General features: G+C 42.7%; 1 protein-coding gene across 1 annotated transcript; it reads left to right on the top strand.

Moving 5' to 3' along the window:
• Positions 1-690: 690 nt before the first annotated feature.
• Positions 691-22994, top strand: prdx6 (peroxiredoxin 6). The gene is made up of 5 exons (XM_052012323.1): positions 691-874; positions 11196-11349; positions 15165-15314; positions 21947-22093; positions 22771-22994. Exons 1-5 carry the CDS (start codon positions 786-788, stop codon positions 22897-22899), a joined length of 669 nt encoding a protein of 222 aa, XP_051868283.1. The 5' UTR covers positions 691-785; the 3' UTR covers positions 22900-22994.
• The last annotated feature ends 1731 nt before the right edge of the window (positions 22995-24725 follow it).

Genomic DNA, 24725 nt, shown 5'->3' on the forward strand with positions numbered 1-24725 from the left:
ACACGAGTAACCAGCACCGGTGCACATTCGTCTGTCGCTACAGCAAGAGCAAACAGTTCTTGAAAGCAAAATTCAGCAGCTATTGGAAGTCTGAAAGAGAAGTATAAAATGTGTATATTACTCAGTTGGTCAGGCAGCATCGACGTGGAAAGAAACACGGTGAATGATTTAGGTTAACGTTCTTCAGATTATGATTATTCTGATGAAACATCTTTAACTCTGTTCTCTCTCCAAAAGCTGCCTGACCTGCTTGCTACACGTTTATAGTATTTTATGTTTTAACCAGCACTAAGACACCCAGTACTGGATAAATGGCAAAAGGAGAAATTTATTTCATTGCATTTTCCTGTCTTAAATGGAGGAAAATGCATTCAAAGTGGAACTTTCCAAACCGTCGAGTAATGACTCCAAAGGAACAGGAGCGAAGAGTCGGGATTGTGGACAGTTTAGCATTTCCAAACGGCTGACCACACTCTCCCAGTCATCTTGCCTTTAATAATATGATGAAACGCTGTATAACCTTCATTCGCGCCTCTTCCCAGTCTAACTGCATGGGAGGGCAGAATCATATCTAATTTTGCACGGACGACCTACTATTTCGGTTCGGTTAATACTTGCCAGGATTTTACAGGCAACGTCAATCAGGCAATTAAGCACGCTCCCGATTTCTCACTTGGCCTATCGGTGTAGACTTCCTCATACCCCACCCCCATTTTATCTGTCGTCTCTCCACACTGTTTCTGCTTTTCGTTGCTGAAAGGGAGGAAATATCAATATAAACAACGATGGGAATCAATCTCGGCGACACGTTCCCGAATTTTGAAGCGAATACCACCGAGGGCAAGATAAAATTTCACGACTGGCTGGGAGACTCGTAAGTTACCATATTATCTCCGCTTGTGAGTTTCAGGCGTATGGAAGGCGGTGACACGCTGCGTCTGCACGCAGTGTGCATTGTAGAAATGTGCATGTTTCATTTCGGTATCAAAATTCGCGCAGGTAAAATTCTGCTTGCTTCAAATTTGGATTGCTCTGATGGTGAGCGGTTGCCTATTCTCCAGAAACAACGATAGCGTTGTCTTGAATCTTAACTAAAATGCACAGTCCGAACGAACCACATTAAACGTGTGTGCAATTTTGGGACTTTATATTAGACGACCAATGTAAAATAACGTTCCATTTTATAAAAGATGCATCGTCATTTTGTTGGAACCAAAAGTCGGTGCATGGTGCAGGAATGCTGGATCAAAGGTTGGCCATGTGTCAGGACGTAGTTACAATGACCTCTTTGTTGCAGTAATCCGTGAAGTAATGGTTTCGACGTGTGTTGTGTAGAAAACGACAGACGTATAAAGACACTCCCCCCACCCCCCCCCCCCCCGGGTAGATTTTTGTCGGTTTGTTAACTGCGTACCACCCACAGAAGGTTTCAGACTTTGTGGCTGTGATGTGCGCTATCTCTCTGCTCCCTAGAGAAACAGAGTCAGTAAGATTATTGCCGCACTTCTATCAGGAGACTTTGTCCAAACTGTGAGACTCCACAACAGACAATGAATTTGATGTTCCAGATGCAGCCTTGAATTGGCATTTGTCCTACCGGAGGTTGTTCATGAACGTTTCAGGAGACTTTGTCCAAACTGTGAGACTCCACAACAGACAATGAATTTGATGTTCCAGATGCAGCCTTGAATTGGCATTTGTCCTACCGGAGGTTGTTCATGAACGTTTCAATCAACTTCTTGAAGTAACCCTTTGAAACCAAAACTTCCTCCCCCATTCTACAGCTGTACCCCAAATCATGCAGCCAATCACTGGGGAAACATTCGCACCTGAAAATGCAACATTAACTCATCACAGCGGCTTCTGTATTTCCGCACTCTCCATCCATGGTTAACGATAAAGGTTCATGTGCCTGACTAAATGCCTCTTAAACTCCACCATTGTATCTGCTTCCACCACTGCTCCTGACAGTGTGTCCCAGGCACCTACCACTCTCTGTGTAAAAAAAAAACTTGCCCCACACATCTCCTTTACACACCACCTTCCCACCTTCCCCACCCCCCCCATCCCACTTTAAAGTTATGCCCACTAGCATCTGGCATTTCTAATTTATTAATTCCCTAGATTATTTTCTACAAGACCAACACTCGCTAACTAGGGTCCTTCCGTTACTGCACGTGGAGGGGCCGAGTTGGGCGGGGATGCCCCTCAAACACTGAAATGGTGTATTGCCCCAGGGGGCCATGAGAGGCAATAGTGCTATGCTATGGTTTAAAAACAAAGTGTTAACACTACTGAGGTTCTGCATGGTAGGCTCCTCTGGAAGGTTATATCACATGGCATCCAAGGAGAGCTAGCAGACTGGATACAAAGTTGGCTGGATGATGAGAGAAACAAAATGATGGTGGAAGGATGTTTCTCAGACTGGAGATCTGTGACTAGTGGTGTGCCCCAGCAGTCGGTGCTAAGCCCATTGTTATTTGTCATCTATATTAACCATTTGGATGAGAATATATGAGGAATAGTTAGTAAGTTTGCAGGCAACACTAAAGTATGTAGTGTCATAGACAGTGAAGAGGAGTATCAAGAATTGCAATGGGATCTTGATCAATTGAGTAGGTGGGCTGAGGAATGGCAAATGGAATTTAATTCCGATAATTGCAAAGTGTTACATCTTGGAAGGACAAATGAAAGTAGGACTTTTATATTGAACAAAGGGCCCTGGGTACTGTTGTAGAACAGAGGGACCTTGGAGTACAGGTGCATAATTCCCTTTTAGAGTGGGGTCATGGGTAGACAGGGCCATGAAGATGGCTTTTGGCATGCTGGCCTTCAGTCAGGGCATCAAATGTGAAGTTAGGAGGTTGTGTTGCGACTGTACAAGATGTTGGCGAGGCCACACTTGGGGTATTGTGTTCAGTTTTGGTCATCCTGTTATAGGAAAGATGTGATTAAACTGGAAAGAATGCAAAATAGATTTACATGGATGTTGCCAGGACCCGAGGGACTGAGTTACAGGGAGAGGTTAGATAGGCTGGGCCTTTACTTCTTGGAGTGTAGGAGACTGAGGGGTGATCTCATAGAGGTGTATAAAATCATGAGGGGCATAGAGTGGTGTGTTTTTTTTTTCAGGGTTGGGGAATAGAGGTGAACGGTTTAATAAGAACCTGAGGGGCAACTTTTTTTTAAACACAGCAAGTGGTAGATGTATGGAACCAGCACTCAGAAGAAGTGATTGAAGCAGGTACATTAGATGCATTTATGTGGACAGGTTTATGGATGACAGGAGTTTAGAGGGATATGGTCCAAGTGGTGGGAAATGGGATTAGCTTGAACATACATTTTGATTGGCATGACTGTGTATGGACCGAAGGGCCTTTCCATGCTGTACGATATTGGATGGATATTTAAGCAAACAGATGAAAGATTACTGTGGGTGGACTGGAATGTTAAGTGGAGGTTATGGTCAGAACAGTCATGATCTTATTAAATGGTGCATGCTCAAGAAGCCAAGTGGCTTGCTCCTGATTTGTACTTGTATTTGACTTATTTTAACCATATAGCAGCTGCTGCTGTTTACTAAATTCAGCTCTCCCTGGGGCCACTATGGATTCCTGAGAAACCAGCACAACAACTGAGCTTGTGAGGTAATGGCCTTTGGTAGCATTGAGTAAAGAGACAACTGACTCATGCAAGTATCTCAAATGTAACTTAATGTAAAAACTGTTTAAATGATGCACCTTTCTCTACCTGTTACCATTCCAACCTTTGCACTATTTAGTTTCCAAATATTGGACTGGATTTTGAGGGGAAATGCCAGCAGTTCCTTGCAGAGTCCTGTGGCAGAATTGGATGTTGCAATTTCCCAGTGCTTACACTAAGGAGTCTGTTTGAAGAACCTGCACCAGACACAATAGTTTTCCTTCCTTTGGTTTCAGTGAAGGAGACCAGCTGCAAGGGATTAAGTAAATGGCAGATTTTTTTAAGGTTTTATTTTTAAAAATGTTCAAATTCAAACCTTAAATATTTTTAGCTGTTTAAGATTTTTGGTTGAAATTATTTGTAAATTCTAAGCACTTTTACAATGTTTGAGTGTCTAAATCAATAATCCTGTCTTTGCTGTTCCAGTCTTTGGTCACATTTAAATCTTTTTCCAGTAAATCCAGCCTTCGATCTCTCTCTTTGCCAGCTTGATCCAGTTCAGCAATTAATTGCTGTTGTTTAGCACTCTCCTGTATGAGTGTGGTCTGTCTGTCTTCCATATCTTTTAACAGCGTTTCCAAAGTGGCAAATCTCTAGTCAAGCTCTTTATCCAGTTTAGAGATGGCTTCCAAGGTGAGTTGAGGGTCTCCGTTACCCTTACTATCAGCTCCAGCCTTAGCTCTGGTATTCATTCTGACACTTAGAAGTCAAATTCAATCTTATAAAAGTCTTAGTAAAGGGTGGTGCATAAGGAGTTAATAGGTAAGTGGAGCAAAGCCAAGATATAACCTACTCCATGTAGCGCCACCAAAAGACTGCCGTGTTTGAGTGTCAATAAGTTTCAGTTAAGCCATGGTGTCATTTACCTGGTGGTAAAATTACTTCTTTTCTAGTTTTGTGGGCAGGATTTGTTCCTGATTTGTTGAGAACTAATTGATAAAGTTGACCATGTAGAATTTCGGGAGGCTTTGAGTAAGCCCCACATAAAAGGTTGGTTAGGAAAATTGAGGCCTCTGGTATAAAAAATTAGTGGAAGTGCTGATAGTTGCTGAATAGTTTTGTTTTAAACTGGGAGATAATGGTCAGTGTTAAAACTACTTCATTTTGAGCAGAAATGAGTTGGATATTGGCGTGCAGGGTGGCATTTCAAAAATTGGAGGTGTGGTCGAGTATAGAGACTGGAAATGGATGGCAAATCTCTTTATGAATCCCAGGATTCCATACCTTGCTCAATATGTCCTGCCACTTTTCAAAGACCTTTGCATACATTCACCCAGGTCCCTCTGTGCCTCAGCACATGGAGGACAAGGGAAGGCTGGTGGAACGGGCAGACAATTGTTAGGTGACACCTAAAACAAGAAAGTGGGAAATATCTTTTGACAGAAAGGATGAGGAAAGATGGCATAGGATAAAGCGCACACTTCTAAAGGATGCAAAGGAACCTTGGTGTATAGGTGCGTAAAGCTTTGAATGTGGCAAGGCATGTTGAGAGAATGGTTAGTAAGGTGCATGGAATTCTGGGATTCTCAGAGTACAAAAGAAAAGCAGCCAGACTTGTCTTGATCCTGCTGTGGCCATAACTGGAGTACTGTATTCAATGCTCCTCACCTTTGTTTAGGAAGGTCTTTGAGAGGAAGTAGAAAAGGATGTGCTACAATGGTTCCAGGATTGAGGGATTTCAGCTTTAAGGATAAACAGAAGCTGGGTCGTCTCCATTCAGCAGGGAATATTGTGAGGAATTTGATGGTGGTGCACGAGGTCAGTGGGTTTAGGTGAGGGAGGTAGGGAGAAACTGTTGACATCAGTGGAATGGACTGGGGGATATAGTTAAAAATGATTGGGGAACTGGGAGTAGAAGAAATGTAATCAGACCTGTCCAGTGGGAGTCAGATAGGCACAAGGAAAAATAATTTTCAAGACAATAGGAGAAAAGAAGGGAGATGGAACTGTGCTCTGCAAAGAAATGGCACAGACCTCGTGGATCGAATGATCCAAATTCACTTGCCATTGCAATGTGTGTTTTCTGGGATTGTAAAAGCTGAGCTTGCTGGAACTTGTTGGTTTCTTTCCCAACAATTCCAATGTCCCACAATCAGTGAGGTTTAAAAAAAATTTCACAGATGTGTTCAAGACCCTATTTCATGAGAACTAAGAATTTTTCAGCTGTGTATTTCTTTAATGTTGAAGAATTATGGTTCATGGGAAAACAATGGAGATTTTTTTCACACAGGTTGGGGGGGGAAAAAAAGTGACCTGCCTAGTAGCTCTGCAGGTTTATCTGTAAGTGAGTAGGATGAGACACATCATGGAGAGAGAAAATTAGTGGTTTACTGTTCAGTATTTTGCCTCTTCCAAATCAGCCAAGACTAGGGAAATGGATCTGGATGTTAAATGAAGGGACTGTGGTTCCAAGCCCTCTCTCTCTGAATACCCTGCAATGTGCACTGTAGCACCATGCCAGAGGAAGTAGTGAATTGCTTCAGGAGGGGAAAGACAGCATGTAAGACTTTGACCTATTCCAAAGAACACAGATTGAGGAGGAGGCTGGTTTATGAAGTTAATCAGTTTACAGTTACAAAAAGTTCACTGAACGTACGAGTTGGTTAGCGATGTGGGGCAGCTCAGTCTTGACAGCTGTTTCTAATTTGTGGCTGTCGTCATGAACAGGTCAAACTATTAAGTCAAGGCTCCTACAAATCCATCTCAAAAAAAATCCCTTGTGCACTTCCCCCCCCCCCCCACCTCTTTATAGGTGTTGCCTGCTTTTTGTGGCTGACTTTGGTGGTAGGGAAGGTCCCCAAACCATTTGCTTATCCAAACCATTTGCTTATTTTTAGACACTCTCCTCAACTTCTCAACGCACGGTACGCCATTGGATTTCCCCTGAATGAGCTGACCGTCACATATCTTTCCTCTATCCCTGTCCTTGCATATGAATATACTAAGCAAATCTTCCCAGATAAGAACCCTCCGAGTCACCATCTTACTCCTTTGCTGGAATGTATCTTAAACAACACCTCCATTGTCCTTCGATTTTAAAAACAGAAAATGCTGGAAATGAGAGTTAACATCTCTTCCCACAGATGTAGCTTGACCTGCTGAATATCTCCTGCATTTTTGTTCTCTTTTTCAGATTTCCAGCATCTGCAGCTTTTTTATTATTAACCTTATCTCGATTTCTGTTGATACAGTGTCCTACCTTAACCAAGGCCAACCAAGATGCACAACCAATTTCTGTAATTGCCAGTTTGAAATGAGCCTTCAGATATTTCTCAAGGTCACATCTAAAAATAAAAAAAGCAATCCTGTTAGATAGCTTGTATCTTTTATTCACAGTGCATTAATAACATAGTAACTTAAATCCTACATTGCTGTTTCCAGAGCTGTTAATGTCTTGAGAATGGAAGAATGAGTGATACAATGTGTTCTCTTTATTACAGAACATGGTGCTACTATTAGAGAAGTGTCCAAATACATAATGGTATGCCAATGGCTAACAATGTAGTTTTTTTTATTCTTGCAATATACAGCCCTTTTTCTATTAAAACATACTTTAACTGTAGCAACAAACAATCTGCTGGAGGAACTCAGCAGGACAAGCAATGTGTGTGTGGTGGAGGAGAGGGAAGGTGGTGGGGGGAATGGAGTTTTTGACATGAAATGTTGACGCCCTGCATCAGGATCAAGAGGAGAGATGGCCAGTATAAAGAGGAATAGGGGAGTGGTGAGGCGGGAGTCCGAGGTGATTTCTGGACTGAGGAGCGGTGAAAGACAATGAGGCAGGTCCCACCAGGGAGGGGCAGTGGAGTTGGGAGACAGTGGCAGATGGATGATAGATGGAGCCAGACAGAGGAGAGAAAAATGAGGTGGGTGGAGTGAAGTGGGAGGGTGAAGGTTGGAGACAGCTGTTGGTGGGTGATAAGCAGGAACACTATGGACCACCAGTGCTTGTATCTGAGTAAAGGATGGAGGTGACTGGCAGATGAAACCAGAACTAGATAGGTTGGGGGAGAAGCCTGTGGGTGAACTACATGTGTAGTGGGTGGATGGAACAAGGAGGGGAATGAAGATGGGTGATTTGGGGGGGGGGGGGTGTGAGGGAAGGGGACAAAAATAGGAGGACAAGAGGAGGATTGGGAGGGAATTCACTGGAGGGGAGAGTTACCTAAAGTTGGAAAACTCAATGTTTATCCCATTGTGTTGTAGAATAGGTGTTATTCCTCTGGTTTGTTGTGGGAATGGGAAGAGAATTGAAATGGCATGCTACTGGGAGCACTGGATGGTCATTGTGGACAGAGTGCAGATGCTCTGCAAAACAGTCGCCTAGTCTGCACTGTGTCTCACTGACGTAAAGGAGGCCACACTAGGAGCACTGAAGGCAGCAGATGAGGTTGGAGGAGGTGCATGTGAATCTTTGCCATGCCTGGAAGGGTTGTTAGGTCCCTGGATGGTGGTGAAGGAGGAGGTGTAAAAACAAGTGTTACACCTCTGATTGCAGGGGTTAGAGAGGGATGAGGGAGTCACAGAAGGAGTATTCCCTGTAGAAAGGGGTAGGGAGGAGATGTGGCTGGTGGTGGGATCATGTTGCAAAGGATGATATGCTGGATGTGGAGGCTTGTAGGGTGAAAGCTGAGGACTAGGGGTACTTTGTTCTGTCTGGAGGGAGGTGGAGTGAGAGCAGAAGTATGCCAATCATAGTAGATGATTGAGAGGGCTCTGTCAAACACATCAGAAGGGAAGCCACACTTCCTGAAAAAGGAGGACATTTCAGATGTTCTGGAACAGAAGCTCTCGTCTTGAGAGCAGATGCAGCAGAGACGGAGAAACTGGGAGAAAGGGATGGCATTCTTACAAGAGACAGGGTGGGAAGAGTTGTAGTCTAAGTAGCTGTGGGAGTCAGTAGGTTTATAGTAAGTATCAGTGGATAATTTTCCCTGAGATGGAGAGACAGATCTAGAAAAGGGAGAGAAGTGCCAGAAATGGTCCACATGAATTTGAGAGCTGGGTGGAAGTTAGTGACTAAGGTGATTAAAATTGAGTTCAGCACAGAACTACATCTTTATTTGGATGATTCCTTATTAATCTTGCTACAAATTTTGTTTCTGACTTGGATGGTAAAAATTTGTATTTCCATTTTGTTGACTTGGCTGGAGTTATTTCTCTCCATGATGAATCAGTGCACTGTTTTGGTGATGCATTGTTGGTTAATCCTGTTGCTTTAAGAGTTACACTGGTGTAACTCCAAGTGGAGGTCAGAGAGAGAACTCATTTCCTCCTCATCTGTTGACCCACTTTATCCAATTCAAAATAACTTTCTGAAAGCTTCCCATATGGTTCAGTAATTCCATTGTTTGTAATCGAGGACAAATGTCGGCCATCCAATACAGAAACATTATTTTCAGATTTTTCAGAGCTCCTGAATAAATGTTCTAATAATACTTCCAAAATATTGATCAGCTTTTCATATTTTGGTGCAAGTTACCTGCATATTCTTGTTTGATTAATGAAAGTCCCAGAAGTGTGTTGTGGCAGCATCCTTTTTAAATTTCTAAATCCCAAATCTGACCACTATTGGACTGACTGGTTTTGTCAAAGTTCAGGCTGGTTTTCCCCAAATGAACTTTATTCCTTAATATGCAGCAGCCCCACCCCCTCCAGGATGGTTTTCTTCTTCCAACAGGATGTGATAATTTCCTGGACCTCGAGGTACTTTTCTTCCCTTGCTGCAGTTTGCTTTGGAAAATAATAAACAACTCTAAATGGTTAGTTCTGAGCTTCCAAGCAGGTAATGTATGAATTCAACTTGTCGCCATGCTGTATCTTTTAATGCAGCCGACTAATTAATTCAGAGAACTGCTGGCTTCTTTGTTCCTCTTGTGGTTCCATAAGTTTTAAAGGCCGTCACAAAATTCAATAGATCATGACGTCTCCTTTCTTCAAGCACCTTATGACTTGCAGAGTAGTGTGGCAGAGTGCCCATTGCTAAGTTTTTGTGCCAAAGTTCTTTGCTGGGATTGTTGTGCCTTCTAGGGCAAGTGAGAAAACTTGGAAATATCATTACTATAATCTTTTGTGTAAATGCTGTTGTAAATAGGTAGATTTACCTTGAAACCCTTCTTAGTTTTGCAGAAGTAAGATTTGGGTAAATGGTTCAACAATTGGAATACTTGGAGTATTTTGGCCAGGTCTGGTTTTCATTTCTGACTTGATTGACAATATTTAGTCAGTGAACCTGGTTTGATGCAAAATTCATCCTTTCCTTTTAAAATTATTTTAAAACTCAGAACCTGACCAGCTGCTTTGCCTGTTTTCCCCCTCATTATTTCCCCTATTTTGCCCATGTCTTGTCTCAAGATGTTAGCGTTTGTAATGTATACTCTTTGCTCTTAATACCTTTATTTATTATTTTTTTAATAAAAATTTATGATTTATTTTTTTTAATCCTCATTTTTCAAGGATATACAAGCCAAGGCTGTGCAACCTGTCATTACCTAACCTCCTCCTAAGCACTTTTATTATTCTGGTGAATCTGCATCATAATTTCTTCTAAGGTTAAACATCCTTTCTGCAATAGTGCCCAAAACTGATCATGGTAAATGAGATAGAAACTTCCTGTTTGTATACAAAATGCAGATAGGAGATTTCTGACTTGGTTTTGCTTGCGAGTCTTGAATCCTTTTTGCACAGATAACAAGAATATCCAGCTTGTTTCTGAATGATTTCTGTGTTCAGGCTAATGTTCCAGTGTGGTTCTGAGGGGGGTGCTGCAGAGTTGCCTCCTTCTGGTGAGATATTGAAACTGAAGCCATGATTGCCTTCTGAACTGGACTTTTTTTTTAAAAAAGTCTTATAGCCTATTTCAAAGAAGTGTCCCTCCTCGTGGTTGAAAACCAACATCTCAAAAAAGGTGGCGTAGTTAGTAGATCTGCAGCTTCACAGCTCCAGTGACCTGGGTTCAGTCCTGACCTCTGGTGCTGACTGTGTGGAGTTTACATGTTCTCCCTGGGCTTCCTCTAGGTGCTCTGGTTTCCTCTCCTATCCCAAAGATGTGTGGGTTGGTAGGTTAATTGGCCAGTGTAAATTTCCCCTGGTGTGTAGGTGAATAGGAGTATCAGTTGGGAGGGAGGTAGTGGTATAAATTTGATTGGGGGGGGTTGAATATAATGGGCTGGGGTGATATTAGTGTAAGTATGGATGCTTGATATTCAGTATGCCAAAGGGCCTTTTTTTTCCCATTTTGTATCTTTCTATGACTCATAACCTTGTCGTAGCTTCATAGCGTCAGGGTGTTACTGTATCCAGATTTGATGCCACCACTTCTAAATTATAACAGTTATCCTGTGATTGTGAAAAATGCTGTAGAAATAGGTTTTGGTGTTGTGGTTGGACGTGTGGTTGTGCCCACATCTAAATCCAGTATTTTAGTTTTGGTACTGCATATTTTTGTTGTTTTAACAAAGTTGGTGTACTGATGGACATTGTTTGTTGTACAGATGGGGCATTTTGTTCTCCCACCCAGCTGACTACACCCCAGTCTGCACTACAGAGCTGGGCCTCATGGCAAAAATGATTCCAGAATTTGAAAAACGCAACGTGAAAGTGATAGCTCTATCGATTGACAGCGTTCAAGATCACCAAGGGTGGAGCAGGTACAGTGCGATATATCATATGTTTTAAAAAAAGAAATCCTGTAGATTAATCTTTATTGAGATCTATTCAATGGACTAAATGACAAAACAGGTATCAGCCAAATAAAAGATTTTTAGTAATTACCAAGAGGTCTTAATTTAGATGTGAAAATGTTTCTAAAGAAATCACTTAATACAAAATAATTTTGCTATCTTAAAGGGGATCATTCAGTAATGCCATATTTTCTAATACTGAGAATTCTGGAATGATGTGAGTTAGTCTCTTGCATTGAGTACTTTGTGATCCAGATTATCTATAGGAAGTGAATTCAGCCTTGAAGTTTATGGCTGGCAAATAAATGTTAGCTCTCCATTCTTCAATTACAGTCCAAGTGCCAACCCTGTGCTCAACTATTACAGCTGCATAAAGCTGTGTTTTTTTAATTTTTTTTAATGTCTCTGACATTAAAACCATAGCAAATAATATTTAAATAATTAACAATGTTTATTTATTTTGGGTTAGTTGAATTTTTTAAAAAAAGTATCTTCCTTTTGCCTGATCCTTGAGGAATTAGCAAGAACTCAAAATCAAAAATTGGGAAAATTGTCTTTTTTTAAAAAGGAAGTTTCTGCAATGATTTGCTGCAGTTGAAGTCCTCTCCAGTACTTCTGTATTCAACCTAGGCTGACACAGCAAGTGACACACGGATACCTGGCACTGGACCAGGGACCCAACTTAGCCTCACATCCAGGGACCAGAGATCCAGGGATTATTCAGTTCTAAACCTAGGTCCTGTACTAGTGGACATGAGTGTCTCGCAATAAACAGATTACAGTACTGGTGGGTGCTGTATGCCATGTAGCACCTGGAGTAAAGTACTGTTGGCAAAAGGTCTGTCCCCCATATAACTCTAGGGTATAGTATTAGTGATTACAGGTCTGTCCAGTTGGAAAGGAACACCAGAGATATGGAAAATGGGGCAGAGAGTGGAGCAACTGAGAACTATGGGATTTGTCTTTAAACCATAACTGGAAACTAGTAATCTTGGTTATGTTCAGTTATGTGTTTCTCTTGAGTAGCCCAGGAAAGTAATGTGGATTGTAAATCTGCCTTCCTACCAAAAGTTGTGCTCTGCTGATAAACTGTCTCAGTAAAGGTAAGATGGTAATAATGTGCCCTTAAAAAAAACTCAACACAATGCTGGGAAAAGCAGGTATTAGAGTTGAAAATCATGTTAACACCACGTAACCAATTTTGAACACATTTCTGCAATCATTAAGGCCAGTCGTTAATATTAATGTCATTTTGATCTGAGATTTCCTTGTTCTGTAATGCTGTTTTGCCATTGTTACTTTTCCCAAATGACATCAATACTGATGTGACTCCCAAAATTTTCTCCCGTGCTTTCCTTCCTTCCCCTTGCTTTAAATGATGACATGTTGTGTTTGCTCTCTGAAGAACCAGTTGTCACAAATCCTGAAGTCTCAGACTGAATGTTATTTACTGCACCATTCACTGTAAACCTACATTCGCATTTGGGTGGCTGTGCACCACCCTACTCACTCTCACATCACTCTACCTACTTCACACTCAACACTGACCCTTTCATCCTTGACAACTTTGCTGTAATAAAACTGCCTTCCAATTCCCATTAGTCTAGATCAAACCATCCTCTTCGTGCATGAGTAGAGGGTACAAAAGACATTACCTCCAGGCAAGACATGCCCACCAGGACTGGGTCTGCCCTGCTGTCTACCTCCCTTGCCTCAGGACCCCATTCCATATTTGCTAACTTGTGTGCCATCTGAGTTTGCGGATCACTGCTGCATTAGTGGATGTTACTGAACTCTCAGTTCCACGAGACTAGACTGCTACTTCAGGCCACAGGAACAGGCAGAGCAGGTGGGGGGGGGGGATTTTCCCACACTGCACTTCCCCAAAAGAACAGTGAGTGAATGCCTGCATTATGTCCTTGGAGAGCTCCCTGCAAGTTCTTGCCAGCAATGCCTGCTGTATCGGTCCTAATGCAGGCTTTTGACCTGAAACGCCGACAGTTCTTCTCTCCCACAGATGCTGCTCAACCTGCTGTGTTCTTCCAGCAGATTGTTTATTGCCTGGCTGTGTACCTGGAGGATCTCAGAGAGCCAACAGTCTCCTGTTAAAAGAAACAATATGTTCTTCAATGGAAAATTCTGACCCTTTACTGAATTGGTATCCTGTCCCTTGTTGTTTATTTTGAAATATGGAACTTGTGGTAATGCTAATCTGTGGTTCACTTGAACACAGGACGTCCTGCCTGTGAATGATGTGATGCACCTGCCTCTTAGTCAGTAATTCTTGGAGTACTGTCCCTGCCCTTAGGAATGATGGTGGGGGGTGGGGTGGGGGGGGAGATGTTGGGGGGGAGGGATGTGGGTGGGGGGGGGGGGGGGGGGGGGGGGGGGGGGGGGGGGGGGGGGGGGGGTGGGGGGGGGGGGGGGGGGGTGGGGGGGTGGGGGGGGGGGGGGAGGGGGGGGGGGGGGGGGGTGGGGGGGGGATGTTGTGGGGGGAGGGATGTGGGGGGGGTGGGGTGGGGGGGGGGGAGATGTTGTGGGGGGGAGGGATGTGGGGGGTGGGGGGGGGGGGAGATGTTTGGGGGGGAGGGATGTGGGGGGTGGGGTGGGGGGGGGAGATGTTGTGGGGGGGAGGGATGGGGGGGGGGGGGTGGGGGGGGAGATGTTGGGGGGGGGGGGGGGGGGGGGGGGAGGGATGTGGGGGGGGGGGGGGGGTGGGGGGGGGGGGGGGGGGGGGGGGGGGGGGGTGGGGGGGGGGGGGGGGCAGCTATGGTGGAGACAGTAGCAGCCCCTAGTAGTGTTGGTGGTTTGTGTGTGCCTCTACCTTTTTAAGGCTTGCCCAATGAGGTCCTGGGTGTGTGTCTAAATGCTGGAAGCAATGAGAAATTTGACTGTTAATACCTGCTGTTCCTGAAAGGATGTGGTGTGTTAATGAATTTTGCAAACTTGGAGCATTGTAAAACAGCTCAATGAATCAATGTTATGTTGTAATGTCCCAAAAAATGGAGCAGGTGAACTTCTAGATTCGTGTTGGAGTGAAAAATAAGCTGTAAAGATGAATGTGAAGTCTTCAGCTGAGCTGCTGCATTGTGTAGCTCAGGTATTCAAGAACATAAATGGGAATACGGGTTGGCTGTACAAACCCTCAAACCTGCTCCACCATTCAGATGTCAACTCAACTTCAATTCTGTGTTCCCTACAACCCTTTGTTCTCCTGTGACTGATTTTTGGGCTTGTCTCGAATCTTTAGTAATTCAGCCACTCCAACACTCGGGTAGATTTGTGACTCTGAGTGAGTGAAGAAATTCCTCTGGTCTCCACTGACCAACCTTTATTTTGGAAAACTAGATTCCCTAATTCTAGGTGTTTTCCCAATGTTGATAGTGAGAGGATGTCCCACGTCTCCCAAATCTTGCATATTTCAATTAGATCCCCTCTCATATTCTTCTGAGCTCCAGGGAGGATAAGCAAAATCTCAACTTTTCCTCATAAGACAACTCTCTCATCCCTAGGACAACCTGGTGGGTCTTCTCTGAATTGCCTCCAATACGAGTATGTCCCTCCCAAATAAGAAGGCCATAACTGTATGCAGTCCTCCAGGTGTGGTTTCATCAGCAGCCCATTCAGTTGTAGGGTAGAGATGGTTGTCCATTCTTTGCTATTCTGCTAAGGGCAGTTCTTGACCTGACAGGAAATCTTTGCAAACTTGTTTGGAAGTTCATTCGCAAGTCTTGGCAAGTGAGTGACCTGCAGTTATGTGCTGATTTCTGTTGCTATATACAGGATATCAATGCCTACATTGGAAGAGAGCCCGTTCAGAAGCTGCCATTTCCCATCATTGCTGACGAAAAGAGAGAATTGGCTGTACAACTCGGAATGCTTGATCCTGCAGAAAAGAGCAAGGATGCCTCCCTTTGGACTGCTCGTGCTGTAAGTTTTGTATTGATAATATGTTATTTCCATGGCCTGTTCCTGCAACCCACTATAAAACAGCTGCTATTTGATGAGTCAATTAATTGCATTGCAAGCTCATTGCTTTTACACTGGGACCCTCTAATCCTACAAAGGTGTCAAAGCAGGCTTGTCTGCACACACAACACATCAACTTTCTTTTCACATGCTTCATCAAGTGATCGAGAGCAAAGCCAGGAAACTGGAAGGTTGACAGATATGCTTTCTTGTGCTCCACAATGAGGACCTGAAAAGAATTTGGCCCAAGTTGCATTGAATATTGAACAGGACAGCCCTTTGGCCTACAATGTTGTGCTGAACTAATTAAACTAGTAATTAAATGCCTAACTAAACTATTCCCTTCAGCCTACACAATGTCCATATCCCTCTGTTTTGTGTACATTCATGTGTCTATCCAAGAGCCTCTTAAATGCCTCTATCATATTTGCCTCCACTACCACCCCCAGCAGCACTTTCCAGGCACCACCACTTTTTTTTAAAACATCTTGCCCTGCACATCTCCTTTTGAATCTACCCCCTCTTGCCTTAAATCCATGCCGTCTAGCATTAGACATTTTGACCCTGAGGAAAAAAGTTACTAGCTGCCTCCTCTGTCTATGCCTCTCAAAATTATAAACCTCTCAGGTCTCCCTTCAGCCTTTGCCACTCTAGAGAAAACAACCCAAGTTTGTCCAACTTCTTTCTAGCACATGCCCTCTAATCCAGGCAGCATCCTGGTAAACTTTTCTGCATCCTCCTAAGATTCCACATGCTTGCTGTAATGGGGTGACCAGAATTGAATGTAGCAATCTTCTACACAATCTTTATATTATATGCAAACTTGCTCACCCATCCACATTTTCATTCAAGTCATTATCACAAACCACAGAGGTCCCAGTATGGATCCCTGTGGAACACCACTATTCATGGCCCTCCAGCCAGAATAACTCCCATTGATCACTACCCTGTCTTCTTCTATGGGCAAGCCAATTCTGGATGCCATGTATCTTAATCTTCTGGATGAGCATCCCATGAAAGGACCTTGTCAAACACTTTACTAAACCCAATGTAGACAACATCCACAGCTTTAACTTCATCAATCACCTTTGTCACCTCCTCAAAACGTAATCAAGTTAGTGAGACATGGCTTGCCCCGCAGGAAGCCATGCTGACTGTCCCTAGTTAGGCCATGGTTTTCCAAGTGCTCAAAAATCCTACCCTTAAGAATCCTCTCCGGAAGCTTCCCTACTACTGATGCGAGACTCGCCAGTCTATAGTTTCCAAAATTCTCTCTACTTCCCTTCTTGAACAATGCAACAACATTAACTACTCGCCAGTGACCAGAGAGGACACCGAGATCTTGGTCAAGGCCTCAGTAATCTCATCTCTTGCCTCTCCCAATAACCTGGGGTATATCCCATCAGGCCCTGGGGACTTATTCCACCTTAACGTTCTTCAAGAGACCCAACGCTACCACCTCCTTTATCTCAAAATTCCCTGGCATATTAGAATACTCCATGTCCTTCTCTTTGGTAAATACTGACAAAGTTCTCATTTAGGACCTCTCCTCCAAGCACGTGCCCTCCTTTATCCTTGAGTGGTCCTACCCACCAAAGACTTTTCATGGCCCCTCCTGGCTCTCCTAATTCCCTTTGAGTTCTTTCCTAGCTTTATAATCCTCAATGGCTCTATTTGATTTTTAGCTTTCTAAGCCTTGCATACACTTCCCTTTTCTTGATTAAATTCACCACCTCGCTCATCATTCAAGGTTCCCTTACCTTGGCGTCCTTGTACTTCCTTTTTACTGGAACATGCTTGTCCTGTACTCTGCAGTTAGTCTTTAAACACCCTCCATGTGTCAGATGTGGACTTGCCCAAAACCAGCTGTTCCCAATTAACTCTCTCTATATCCTACCTAATACACTTGGAATTGGTTTATTATTGTCACTTGCATCAAGGTACAGTGGAAAAATTTGTCTTGCATACCATTCATACAGATCAATTCATTGCACTGTGCATTGAGGTAGTACAAGGTAAAACATTACAGAATGCAGAGTCAAGTGTCACAGCTACAGAGAAAATGCAGTGCAGGTTGACAATAAGGTGCAAGGTCATAAGGTACATTGCAAGGTCAAGAGTCCATCTTGTCCTACTAGGGAACCATTCAGTAGTCTTATAGCAGCAGGATAAAAGCTGTCCTTGAGCCTGTGGTACATGCTTTCAGGCTTTTGTATCTTACCTTAATTTAATATTCTTCTGCAAGATCCATACTTGTCCTTATTCATAGCTATCTTTCAAATTTGAGTTGTGATCACTGTTCCCTAAATGTTCTCTCTCTGAAAGGTCAGTCACCGGGCCAGGCTCATTTTGCAATACCACCTCCAGTATGGTCCCTCCCCGAGCTGGATTATCTACATACTGATTTAAGAAACCCCCTCGGACACACCTAACAACAGATTCTGCCCTGTCCAAACCTCTTGCACTAAGGAGATCCCAGTCTCAACTAGGGAAATTGGTCTCCCATGACAACAACCCTGTTGTTGCACCTTTCTCTAAATCTGCCAAGTTTTGTAGGACATGCTGAATTCACCAGATTTATTTTATACAGTGGTTCTTTGACTTGCCTTGCTGACAACCTAAAAGAATCCAAGTTAGTACTGGCTGTGATAACCCCCCCCAGCTTGAGGCAAACACTGTTTTCTCATTCACATCACATTCTTGCATGCTTTTATAACATTTACTTGTTTTATTTAGAGTATAACACAGAAACAGACCTTTCAGCCTACCAGATCTGTGCTGACCTTTTTGCCCATCTACACTAATCCCATTTGCCTGTCTTAGCACCATATCCTTTTATGTCTCTCAGTATCTGCCTAAATGCCTCCTTAAACTTGCTTGTATCTGATTCCACCACCTCCTCTGGTAGTGTGTTCCAGATAACAACTACTGAAGTTGCTGAATGGCCACTGAGTTCCTCAACACATCCAGGTATTGGGTTTAAGTACCTTTTTAGTATTCTGACAGCAATGTACAGCCCATTAACACCATTAAACTGAATTTAAAAGCAGGTTGGCAGAGGCCCTGAATACTTGGTCCTGTCATTCTGGTTGAGGGGCTGTCAAGTCTCCCACAGCCAAATTGTTTAATCGCAGAGGCTTCAAATGGTAGCTATAAGATGGCACAGTACTCCTGACCGGACTCTGGAAGTACATAACCAGAGTACTCTGCAGTGCCAGTCCACTGATATCTTGTCAATTTGACTAGAAAAACAATTCTTCCCCTAAACTGCAAGAAATGTCTGTTGAATCACATGTAGAGTGTACAGAAATCCAGTTCCACATGTTTACAATCAAATGTTTACAAACCAAGAGCTTCCCCAGCACAACCAAATCCCAGCAAAAATAACACTGAACTCACTTAAAAGCTCTTCTCCCTATGTCACCATGATAAGGATGGCCTGGATTAAAGTAATTCTCCTTGGCTTCTCTCTGGTTGCTCACCATAAGGACATAAGAAATAGGAGGAGGAGTGGGCCATCTGGCCTGTTGAGCCTGCTCCACCATTCAATAAGATCATGGCTGATCTGCCATGGACTCTGATCCACCTACTTGTCTTTTCCCCATAATCCTTAACTCCCCAACTATGCAAAAATCTATCTGTGTCTTAAATATATTTAATGAGGGACCTCTACTGCTTCCCTTGGCAGAGATAACCACAGATTCACTACTCTCTGGTGGGAAAAGCAGTTTCTCCTTCATCCTAAATCTATTTCCCTGAATCTTGAGGCTATATCCCCTAGTTCTAGTCTCTCCTACCATTGGAAACAACCTTCCTGCCTCTACATTATCTATCTCTTTCATAGTTTTATGTTTCCATAAGATCCCCTCTCATTCTTCTGAATTCCAGCGAGTATAGTCCCAGGTGACTCAATCTCTCCTCAGTCTACCCCCCTTGTCTCCAGAATTAACCTGGTGTACCTCCTCTGCACCACCTCCAAAGCCAGTATATCCTTCCTCAAGTAAGGAGGCCAGAACTGCATGCAGTACTCCAGGTGCAGCCTCACCAGTACCCTCTACAGTTGCAGCACAATGTCCCTGCCCTTAAATTCAATCCCTCGAGCAATGAAGGCCAACATGCCATTTGCCTTCTTGATAACATGTTGCACCTGCAAACCAACCTTTTGCAATTCATGCACGAGCACTCCCAAGTCCCTCTGCACAACAGCATGCTGCAACCTTACACCATTTAAATAATCTGATCTTCTATTTTTCCTTCTAAAGTGGATGACCTTGCATTTACCAACCTTGTGCTCCATCTACCAGACCCTTGCCCGCTTACTTCACCTATCTATTAGCTCTCTGCAGACTCTCCACATCCTTTGTGGAATTTGCTTTTCCACTCAATTTAGTGTCATCAGCAAACTTAGATACGCTACACTCCATCCTGTCTTCCAAATTGTTAATGTACATCGTGAACAGTTGCAGGCCCAGCACCGACCCCTGCAGCACCCCACTCATCACTGATTGCCAACCAGAGAAGCACCCATTTATCCCAACTCTCTGCCTTCTATTCGTTAACCAATCCTCTATCAATGTTAATGCATTACCCCCAACTCCATGCATCCTTATGGATAAGTCTTTTATGCAGCACCTTATCAAACACTTCCTGGAAATCCAAGTTTGCAACATCCACCTGTTCCCCTCTATCCACCATACTCATTATATCCTCAAAGAAGTCCAGTAAATTTGTCAAACATGACCTGCCTTTCCTGAATCCATGCTCTGTCTGCCTGATGGAACCACTTCTATTCAGATGTCTTGCTATTTCTTCCTTAATGATAGCTTCAAGCATTTTCCCAACTACAGACATTAAGCTAACTGGCCTATAGTTACCTGCCTTTTGCTGACATCCTTTTTTTTAAACAGCGGCGTGACATTCACTGCCTTCCAGTCCGCCAGGACCTGCCCTGAGTCCAGAGAATTTTGGTAAATGATCACAAATGCCTCTACTATAACTTCTGCTATTTCTTTCAATAGCGTGGGATGCATCCCATCAGGACCGGGAGCAGACTCAATGGGCCGAATGGCCTACTTCTGCTCCCTTGTTTTGTGATTTGTCTACCTTTAGGCCCACTAGTTTGCTCATCACTACCTCTTTAGTGTATTGAGGTCCTTGCCTCCATGGCATCCACAACATCACTCTTTGCATGTTAGACATGTCCTCCACCATGAAGACTGACACAAATAGTCATTCAAGGCCTCAGTTATTTCAAGGCCTCAGTTATTTCCACATTACCAATAATTAATTCCCCCGTCATCTTCCAAGGAACCCACATTCACTTTTAGCCACCCTTTTCTCGCTTTATATAATTATAAAAAAATTTTTTACCATCTGTTTTTATATTTTGTGCTAGTTTACTTTCCTAATCTATCTCCCTTTCCTTTGCTTGCTTAGTGGTTCTTTGTTGCTTTTAAAGTTTTTCCTAATCTTCCAGTTTCCCACTACTCTTAGCAACTTTGTATGCATGAGCTCTTAGCTTGATGTGACCTTATTTCCTTAGTTATCCAAGGCTGGCTCTCCCCACCCTTTACTGTCTTTGCTTTTGACTGGAATATACTTTTGTTGAGCACTGAAAAATCTCTTTGGAAGTCTTCCAGTGTTCCTCAACTGTCCCACCATATAGCCTGTGTTTCCAGTCTATGCTAGTCAACTCCTCCCTCATCCCGTTGTCTTCTTGTTTTGGTATAATTCGCTGGTTTTAGATCAAACTGTTGCACCCTCCACTTGTAATGACAAATCCAATCATACTATGATCACTCTTTCCAATAGGATCCCTAACTACAAGATTGTTAATTTTACCTGTTTCATGGCACAGGACCAGATCTAAGATAACATTTTCCCTTGTAAGTTCACTAACGTGCTGTTCAAGAAAGCTATCACAGATGCATTCTATAAAATCCTCCCTCAAGACTGCCTCAACCAACTATGATGGAAGTTGCAATCCCCCATGACAACTGTTCTATTCTTGTATGCATCAAATATTTCTTGTTCCACTGTAATGTTATTTGGTGGCCTATAGACAAATCCCAGTGATTTTTTTTTCCCCTGTACTATTCCTAATCTCTACCCAGATGGACTCAACATTCTGCTCCCCATTGTATCGTCTCACTATCGCCCTGATCTCATTCTTAATTAAGAGCATTACCCCACCTCCTTCACCTTCCTGCCTATCCTTCTGTATTACCTAATGCACTTAGATATCTGGATGCATCTCCACCCTGCAACCACATTTCTGTGAATGACCACTAAATCATTCCCCTTCATACTGATTTGTGCCACAAGTTCACTGACCTTGTTTTGAATACTACAGGCATTCAGATACTGTGCCCTTCCACTTGTCCTTTTAGAATCTAGTAACCTTTGTCCTTTGCATTTGACTTCTCTCTTTTCTAACTTTTGCTCTGGTCTCTGCTTTGCTTCCCTCTGCCTTTCTAATGTAATGGATAAATGTTACCTGCTAAGGACATCACTGACTAGATCCATGTTGTAGCATTTGAAGTAGAGCTCATGACCACCAGCATCTCTTCACTGCAGCCTTCCTTTCTCCCTAGGTGTTTGTGGTTGGCCCTGACAAGAAAATGAAGCTGTCCATCCTCTACCCAGCTACCACCGGGAGGAATTTTGATGAAATCCTAAGAGTTATTGACTCTCTGCAGTTGACCGCTTGCAAGAAAGTTGCCACACCTGTGAACTGGAAAGTGAGGATAAATTGAACACTCAGTTTGGCTTTTGTCTTTAGCTTCCCTTTTAATTACTGCATTGTGTAAATCTTATTCATTAGCTAACAATCGAATAAGAACAAAATGCAGCCAACCCTCTATTTACAAAAGGGAAATATTTTAAGTAATATTTTCCAAGTTTAAAAGCAAAAATGGGTGATATGTATTGGGAACTTTGGGACTATGTATCCCTATGCACAGAATGGTATGCTATTCATTATTACAAACAAAAACTTGGTAAATTGAATGAGGATGTGTTTTTAGGACTTTTCAACAAAATTAATTTCTGTGGAAAGTGCACAAGATGTTTGGGGGTGTGTGGGGTGGGAATTTTATTTTTGTGACTAGGGAGAAAAATAGATGATTTCAAATCCATGCCTCATTTTACATCTCTTCCTAATGGCTGTAATGAAAGTAAATGGGGAGATATGTTAAGAGTTTGCCAGTTCACTGTGGCATAATTTTTATGGTTCGATGCTAAAATCCTGAATTTTCCATCCCAAAGATAAGAGAAATGAATAAACCTTGGGCACCATTTACTGTAATGGCTAGGTCTTGGACTAGAAATTGGCAGAGGCTGCTGTGAAGTTTCATTTTAAGATTTCTTTTAATGACTAGTTCTTTATTTTCCTAAACCAAGTTTCTTTTCTTCACAGGTTGGTGGGGAGTGCATGATTCTTCCCAACATTAGTTCAGAAGAGGCAACCCAACTGTTCCCAAAGAGTTTTCGCACTGAGAAGCTCCCGTCCTCAAAGAATTACATGCGCTTCACACCCCAACCCTGAAACCCAGCAACAAACTGAGCCCAGTTACACTACACCTTTTGTGCCTGTCTTTTATTCAGTTACTGAATGAAGATAAAAAGGAATTGTAGACTAAAGGTGATTTGTCTTGATTGATTCTCATTAATTTAAACCTTCCTACAATACAAGACTAATTTTCTGGAATGTGGTGTTTTTGCAGTCTATTTGTAATCTGTAGGGAGCATAATTACTTTGTAACTACTAGGATAACATTGCAGACTGTTGAGCTTCCCTGAAGATTGTGACTCTTGTTACACAATTATTCACCTGTGGAAAAGTCTCAACTGAAATGTTAACCGTACCTTTGCCTCCATAGATACTGCCTGATCTGCTGAGTTCCTCCAGCAGTTTGTTCTTTGCTCCAAATCCCAGCATCTTGTCTCCAATTGTTTGCCTTCACCTAGACATTAAACACTGTGGTCAGATTTCAAACAAAATTCAAAAGTGCAATACCGTTCAGAAATGTAATTTACCAAGATAGCCAGCTGTGCTTGAAGTGTCAATGAGCTAAATGAATACCACTCATTCTGTCACCTGACCCATGTCTTTGAACATTTGAGGCCACTGGAGAGGAAATTAACCTATGTGAGTCCTGGTTCAAAATGTGCAACATGGATGTCCATGCCTATTGCTGTCTGTGTATTTTGAAAAGCAAGATAAAATGAGTGAATCAACAAATGCATCAGATCCTTTCAAACTGTTCAAAACTATGCCCTGCATCTGACAGATGATTAACATATTCTCTGATTAACATAATCTGACAATTAAGAATATTCCTGTTTATAAATAATGATTTAAGTGGTAAAATTTATGGTTGCAAATAAATCTTACAGGGAGCAATTGCAGATGTAGAAAAGAAGCTACGAAAAAAAACACAAGGAATTCTTGGCTTTACACCCAGGATGGCAGAAGTAAAAAAAAATAATGCAACATAAGATAAAGAGTGAAGGGATGAGAGGAAGGCTTGGCCATTCAAGCCTGCCACTGCCCTTCATCAAGATCATGGCCGATCTATTTTGTTCCCTTTTAATATCCAGAAATCTATTGATCTCAGTTTTAAATGACCTCGATGACGAAGCCCCCCACAGCCCTTTTGGGGTAAAGAATTCAAAAGATTCATCACCCTTTGGAGAAATTTTCTCCCGTCTCCATCCCAACTTGTTCAATTTATTATTCTGAAACTGTGATTCGAGACTCCTCAGCCAGGGGAAATTATCCTCCCCTTATCCAGCCTGTCAAGCTTGGTAAGAATTGTTTCCATGGGAACCACCTTCAAAGTTCTAGAAAATACATGCTCAATCTCTCCATACAGAGCAAATTTATAATCTCTGAAACGAATCTTGTAAGTTATCAATCCCACTAGGCCATGTACATTTTTTTTTAGTCCAAGGAGACCAAAACTGTACATAATACTCCTGGTGTAATCTCAATGTCCTTTTGTGATGCACTTAAAGGTCAACATACCATTTGCCTTCGGAATCACTTGCTGTCTGTGCGTCGGCTTTCAGTGACTTGTGTACAGGTCCAACAAAGTCCCTTTGAGCATCAACATTGCTCAAAGCCAAGTTCCCCCAGTATCTTGATCAACTTTTATGATTCATATATCATTGAAACAGATTCTCTGACCACTTACCTCATTGGATTTAATGGCAGATGAATGCAGCAGGTTTGCAGTGGGCATGATTGTAGTACCACATTGATGCCATTACATCACATGCTAGCTCTTCCCTGTGGCATAAGGACATAAAGAGGAGCAAGGTGAGTTTAGTCAGCCCCACAACCTACTTCACCATTCGATAGGGTCATGG

Source organism: Pristis pectinata, chromosome 3 (genome assembly GCF_009764475.1).
Source record: "Pristis pectinata isolate sPriPec2 chromosome 3, sPriPec2.1.pri, whole genome shotgun sequence".
In the NCBI taxonomy this organism is placed as follows: domain Eukaryota; kingdom Metazoa; phylum Chordata; class Chondrichthyes; order Rhinopristiformes; family Pristidae; genus Pristis; species Pristis pectinata.

Bases quoted from the DNA above. Each gene is read 5' to 3' on its own strand.
- prdx6 (XM_052012323.1), top strand. From the start codon at position 786: ATGGGAATCAATCTCGGCGACACGTTCCCGAATTTTGAAGCGAATACC. The intron at 875-11,195 runs GTAAGTTACCAT...TTTGTTGTACAG, and splicing joins CACGACTGGCTGGGAGACTC to ATGGGGCATTTTGTTCTCCC. The intron at 15,315-21,946 runs GTAAGTTTTGTA...CTTTCTCCCTAG, and splicing joins CCCTTTGGACTGCTCGTGCT to GTGTTTGTGGTTGGCCCTGA.